Source organism: Lynx canadensis, chromosome C1 (assembly GCF_007474595.2).
Source record: "Lynx canadensis isolate LIC74 chromosome C1, mLynCan4.pri.v2, whole genome shotgun sequence".
Taxonomy (NCBI): domain Eukaryota; kingdom Metazoa; phylum Chordata; class Mammalia; order Carnivora; family Felidae; genus Lynx; species Lynx canadensis.
In genome coordinates this window covers 95,815,175-95,821,359 of record NC_044310.1, presented here as the reverse complement: position 1 = coordinate 95,821,359, position 6,185 = coordinate 95,815,175, and the positions used below count along the sequence as shown (strand labels likewise).

Sequence of the window (6,185 nt, the reverse complement as noted above, 5' to 3'; positions counted from 1 at the left end):
TCTCTAAAACCATCTGCACTTGTAAAGAATCTGACTTTAAAGTGGCTGATTTTAGTACGGGTCCAAATATCACTGAAGGCAATCTGAAAGTTAACTTTGGCCAATGACGTTACTAGAATAAACCTATAGCCTCCCAAGGTAACTTTGGAGAAGCATATTAAAAGCTCTGTATTTTCTTCATTACTTCTCATTACTCCATAGTTACTTGGGCTTCACAATTAAGCATCTGAATGCTAAGTTCATGTAGACCATAGTCCTGAATACAACTAGAAATAGCCCTTAAACTGAATGCTGAAATTGGTCAGAGGCTGTGGCAGGTACAGCTGATCCTCACTATTTGCAGATTGTGTATTTGCAAATTCACCTACTCCCTTAAATTTACTTCTAACCCCCAAATCAATACTTGCGGTACCTTTGTAGTCATTCATGGAACTGTGCAGAGCAGCAAAAAAAACCCGAGTTGCCCAATGAGTATGTTCCCAGCTGCAACGAGCAAGGTCATGTTCTGCCTTCTTGTTTCAGCTCATATTATAAAGCATCCTTTTCGTGGTTCATATTATGGTCACATTTTTTGTTGTTGGTGGTGACTTCACTGCTTAAAATGGCCCCCACACCTGTGTAGTGCTGAAGTTCTATCTGGTGTTCCTAAGCACAATGCTGTGATGTGCTTTATAGAGAATATTCCTATTAGATAAGCAGGAGTTATAGTGCTATTGGCTGGGAGTTCAAGCTTAATGAATAAACAATATGTTAAATGAGGTGATTTAAATAGAAACACACGTATAAAATAAGATCATGTATTGACCTGTTGACAAAAATGTGGCCATTAGTTCCCAAGCACCTAACCCTGTATTCCCTGAGAAGCAGTATTTCCTATTTGCCAACTCAGTGTTTGCTGGCAATGAACTACTGTGAATAATGAGAATCAACAGTATATTCATATGTGTAACAGTGCTTTTCAATGTATTGGATTTGACAAGGTATGATATTGGTTACTGCTCTCGGTGGGCTAAGATCTACCGTGTCTTTTTATACATTCTCTGTTCAAGGGAAAATTTTTGTTAGCTCAACTTATAGGACCATCCAGTTTTGTTCTGTATTTACCAACCCTCTTTTCTTTCTTTGATTTCCCAAGCAGTAGGTAGCTTCATTCTATATGAGATTATACATTTATAAATTGACATTCAGTAATGTATCAGTCTTTTGTGAGTCTGGAGAAAATGTGCCAAGGTTTGCCAAGTATCTCATGGACACAGATGAGTCCAGCATCAAAGTTCTACATTACAGAAGAGAACAGGCGCTGGAACAAGGCAGCTAACAGCAGCACAACTACCCAGGCTCAAATGAAGCCAATAGTTTTCAGCAGTGTTAATTTCAAATCCAAATATAGGAGTGAGGCCTCCCAGAAAACTCCTTTCCATCTGGCTGAGAAACCTTTACCCTAGGATACCACAGGCAGATTTCAGCAGCATGTGACAAAATAAGACACAATTCAAGCAAATATCCTGAAGGAGGTTAAGGAAGTAAGGTCTCTGCAGGACTTGGCAAGGAGGGCTGACTTCCTCCCGATTATACAACTAACCAAGGGCTTTAGATAGCCAAAAGATTAGTAAGTTTTTACAAAAGTCTATATGGGCTAGGGAAGTGGATGGGATAGGCTAGGAGCAGGCTGACAGTTAATAAGTTAAAGGCAAAGGCAAAGGCAAGAATGTTTGAATCTGTTTGTGCTACAAGTACAGAGTATAGTACAACAAATATTCCCTCAAAAGGTGGGACTTTAACTGGCCTTAGATGGAGTGTGAACCACTGAAACTCCTCTGGTTCTTAGGAACCAGGATAAAAGCCTTCCCCTCATGTCTGTAGCTAAGTCCAATTTGCAAGGAAGTAAAGCTGCATTTAGAGTTAAGTCAATGTGAAATACCACCCAAGTTCAAGGTACAGGGATTCTTTCATTTCTACTTCTTGTCCAGTGACTAGGACCATACTTGGGCCTTGCTTTCTCAATGTCAGACAGAGAAGATAACTAGAAATGGAAAACCAAAGCAAAATCTTTGAACCACCCGCAGCCTCTGAGTGAGGAGCAATGTTATCCACAGGGACATTGCTCAAACTAAAAAAAAAAAAAAAAAATAGGCGCTGTTCTTTCCAAGTTTTTGGATAATCACTGAATCTGTAATGGTTCAGAAACCCTGAACATCCTCATCAATTAAGACCAAGCACAGTTCTCTTACTTGAGAACAAAAACTGAAGACGTGGATCGAAAAGGAAAGACTCAGACAATTTAAGAACAAAACAGGTATATTTCTATTGGACTACCTGATACAGAGGATAGTGTGGTATGAATGGATAGTATGAATGACACATAATACAAATATATTTTATTTGAAATAAACAAAAATGCTTACACAGTTCAACTGGTCACTTGGAAACAAACTTGCTTGACTGTATTACTGAGCAAAAACAAAGCTGAAGCACAAACACCCTTCTTTTTTGACATGTATTTGGATAGGTAGGAAGACACTACTTGGTTTTTTAAAAACTGACCTTCCCTTAAGGCCTGGTCATAGAAGTGTAAACAATGTAAATGAATCCACCATTACCAGCTGTCATATCATATCTATGTCACCTGTGTATTCTGAGATCATACATATACCTGCCAATATACCTGGGAAGGGTTGCTGAATCACAGTTACATTTAAGTTCTTGGCAGGCAGGACTGAGGAAAAGTAATTTGGAACAAGTTTTACATCCTATTTAGAACAAATCACTAGTATTCCCTTAAATAACAGGTTACAATAGAAAGATACTGCCTGGAACGTATCCTTTTCACTTTGGTTCATTTTTTGTTTGTGTTTGTGATTTACATAGTTGTTTGAATCATCTGCTTATAGTATAATCCTGCCACAAAGTATTAAAGCACAAGATACTATTATTCCTTCAACATCTGCATTTTTCAAGTTTTATACTCTACTACATCCCTAGTACGTCAGCAGTTCTTGAATAATAAAAAATAATAAATGGGTAAAACTCTTCTAAAAATGCAGATGTCTATAACTATAACGGTACTAGATGGGAAGGAGACAATGAGGGAAGAGAAAAAAAGCAAACACGTTCATGTGCAGGGAATGTGGTTCAAGTCTTTGGATTTAAAAACAACTTCCCCAGAGAAGCTGGTTATAATGGAATTTCCAGAAAACTTCCTTTGCCCCCACAAAAGGACCTGAAAAGCCCAATCCAAACTTTTGAACACTACAGTTATGAGATGTTATAAATGATAATCAAAGCAGTCAGAGGGAGAAGGATGAATGTGTCTTCCATTCAGCTAGTTTGTAGCATAGCCTCTTTACCTGTTGGTGGATCAGTAAAAACCACTAAAGTACCAGAAGTGCTTTGAAGGATAGGGGTAGAAAAGTACTGGGCATATTACCTGTCTGTATCAATAACAGGGCTTCATGGCTAGGAAAATTTTCTAAACAGTAAAATGACTCCAGGATAGATCTCTCTCCATCATTAAATGTGGCAGAATTAAAAAAAAAAAAAAAAAAATTTACAAGTAGAGATAGTGAAAACAGAAAATTACAAGGCAGAGAACACAAAAGAATCAAGATGATGCTATAGGTTCAACAGTATTCCATGAGGCTAGAAAACCTGTTAACTTTGAAAGCCCTAGCAAAATATCACTCTTGTTTATAAATCACTTATTTATCATATGACCGCATGTTGAATCCTTTCTTTCCACATACTGAAGAATCCTACATTCAGCCTTTAAGCATTTTGCATTTCTTTGCCAATCTTGTAGCTGAGTATCTTGTTCCAGTCGATTTTGGTGCGGGTAACCGGAAGCTGCCGGCGCAAGGCCTTGAATGTGGTGTCTGACATTGTTTGATAGTTTTCACTAATTGCTGTCTGCAACAGATAATTGAAGATAAGTTGCTTGAACAGAAATGGATAGTTGTGATTAGGAAAGTAACTCTGTAGTCAAAGGACATGTTTGAGTCTTCTAAGAAGGACAACAGGATATAATATTCCTAGTAAGCTCCTCTCCCATCTCTGAAGTAAGTTAAGAAGCCCACTTATATTATTTCTAAAACTAGAGCTATAATCCCTTCCAGTGTCAAAACCTTGACAGTAAGCACAATGCCAAGTTGCAAGGTCTGCAGCTTCCACACTTAGTTACACTGAACAACACATATATTTATGTTGAAAGGACAAAGAAAAGTTCTAACAAAATGTGTTAACAGCAAAATAATAATGTTCTAGAGATCTAGAGAAATTAGTTCCAAATCTTCTTACCTGATATTCATTTTCTGCATGCTCTATGATTTTAATAAACTCCTTGGCAGTTTGGACTTCATTCTAACAGAGGAAAAGGGGAAATAGGAATTTTTAAAAAAGTATAAACAATAAATAAAAACATACTGAAAAGATCATCTTGACTAACATTTGTATAACAACTTACAGTTTATCAAGTGTTCCCATGCACATCACCTTCTTTGATTCTCCCAACAGCCCTGTGAGGTTGATCTGTTATCATTACCTCCATTTTCCAGATGAGAAAACAGAATCCTCATAAGTGACTAGACCAAAATTACACACTTCTTGAAAGATGGGATCTGAATCCAAGTCTTCTGCCAAAAGACCCCACGCTCTTTTCAATCTACCACAGTATGCCCCAAAGACATCATCACGACATCTTGAAATGTTTATGCCTTGAAAATATCTCTGGTTTCAGATGATATAAACAATGCCCTCACCAATATCAGCCATATATGTTAAACTCATATACTCCTCTATCTGCCACTTGTGATGTTAAATCAACCAATACATTTTGCTTTACATGATTCAGGTACCATATTAACTAAACGTATCCTTTTCACTGTGGTTCATTTCTCATTCTCTCTCTTCCTTTCATCATTAGGTACAACAAAAATATAGGTAAAAGCTAAGATTTACTGCCTAGGGCAGCAGTTCCCAGACTCTTTCAAATGGTAAAAACTATCTTGTTTTCACAGCAATGCTAAGACAAGTCATTTGCTTTCCCACTCACACTCTCAAGTGTGCATAATGCAGGTCCACAGAAGCTACAAGATGTGTGCTGGCTTCATCACTCTGACGGCTAATGGAATGTGTGGGCACATATGGGAATCCAGTGGTCTTTTATTAAGTCAGACACTATACAATTTGTAAAACTGTAAGTGAATGCCATTCTTTGCACTAATTTTTTTTTTGGTTTGGAAAATATAGTTCTTTTTTCATGAAAATACTATTTAGGCCAACAAGTAATGGGTTTGTTACTGTTATTTTAAATTAACAAATATATTTAACATTTCTCAGTTTTAATTTCTAATAAAGTAAATGTAGACACAACATACATAAACAAAGCTAGCTAGTTTGTTTGTTTTTATGATTTTTTTTTTTTTGTTAGAAGGTCCACACCCAATGTGGGGCTTGAACTCACAACCCCAAGATCAGGCATCGCATGCCATACTAAGCCAGCCAGGCACCTCAAACAAAAGCTATTTGAAGGTGCTCAATAATTTCTAGGAATAAAAAGGAGCACTGAGAATGCAAAAAAATTATGTCCCTTCTTTCCAGGTATAGAACACTATATATATATACATATAGTATTATTATCTGAACAAATTATATATATGTGTGTGTGTGTATATATAAATATACACAAATATATAATATAATATCTATTTTTTTAATGTATATAATTTTGAGAGAGAGAGCAAAAGAGGTGGGGGGAAGGGGCAGAGAGATAGGGAGACACAAAATCCGAAGCAGGCTCCAGACTGCTGGAGCTGTCACCACAGAGCCTGACGTGGGGCTCGAACTCACGAACCTGGAGATCATGGCCTGAGCCAAAGTCGGATGCTTAACTGACTGAGCCAACCAGGCACTCCAGAACAACACGTTTTAGTTGAATATTCCTAAAAATGTTTGGCTTCTCTAGTGATATAAATGTAGCCCTATAAGATTTGTTGGCAAACTTTCCTTCCTCACAGTATTTACTGACTGAAGATATTGCTGTCCTTGAGTAAATCTCACAATTGAGAAACAGAGAAAGTGAAAGATGTTTGAATAAAGCCATTATCACTATTTGGCATTATATCATGTTATGTTACACTGTGTTTTATATTATGTAATTATTTACTCTATTACATTTAGTCAAAGACTGT

The 6,185-nt window shown here is 37.0% G+C and overlaps 1 protein-coding gene across 2 annotated transcripts in view; it reads right to left on the bottom strand.

Annotated features, from left to right (window-relative positions):
• Nucleotides 1-2,280: 2,280 nt before the first annotated feature.
• The window catches only part of CAPZA1 (capping actin protein of muscle Z-line subunit alpha 1), a 51,862-nt gene continuing 47,957 nt past the window's right edge, over nucleotides 2,281-6,185 (bottom strand). For both annotated transcript variants that reach the window (XM_030324652.2, XM_030324653.1), the window contains exons 9-10: nucleotides 4,294-4,356; nucleotides 2,281-3,906 (exon numbers count right to left, since the gene is read on the bottom strand). In XM_030324652.2, the coding sequence (XP_030180512.1) occupies nucleotides 3,766-3,906; nucleotides 4,294-4,356 (204 nt within the window). In that variant the 3' untranslated portion in view covers nucleotides 2,281-3,765. The remainder of the gene's footprint in view (nucleotides 3,907-4,293; nucleotides 4,357-6,185) is intronic.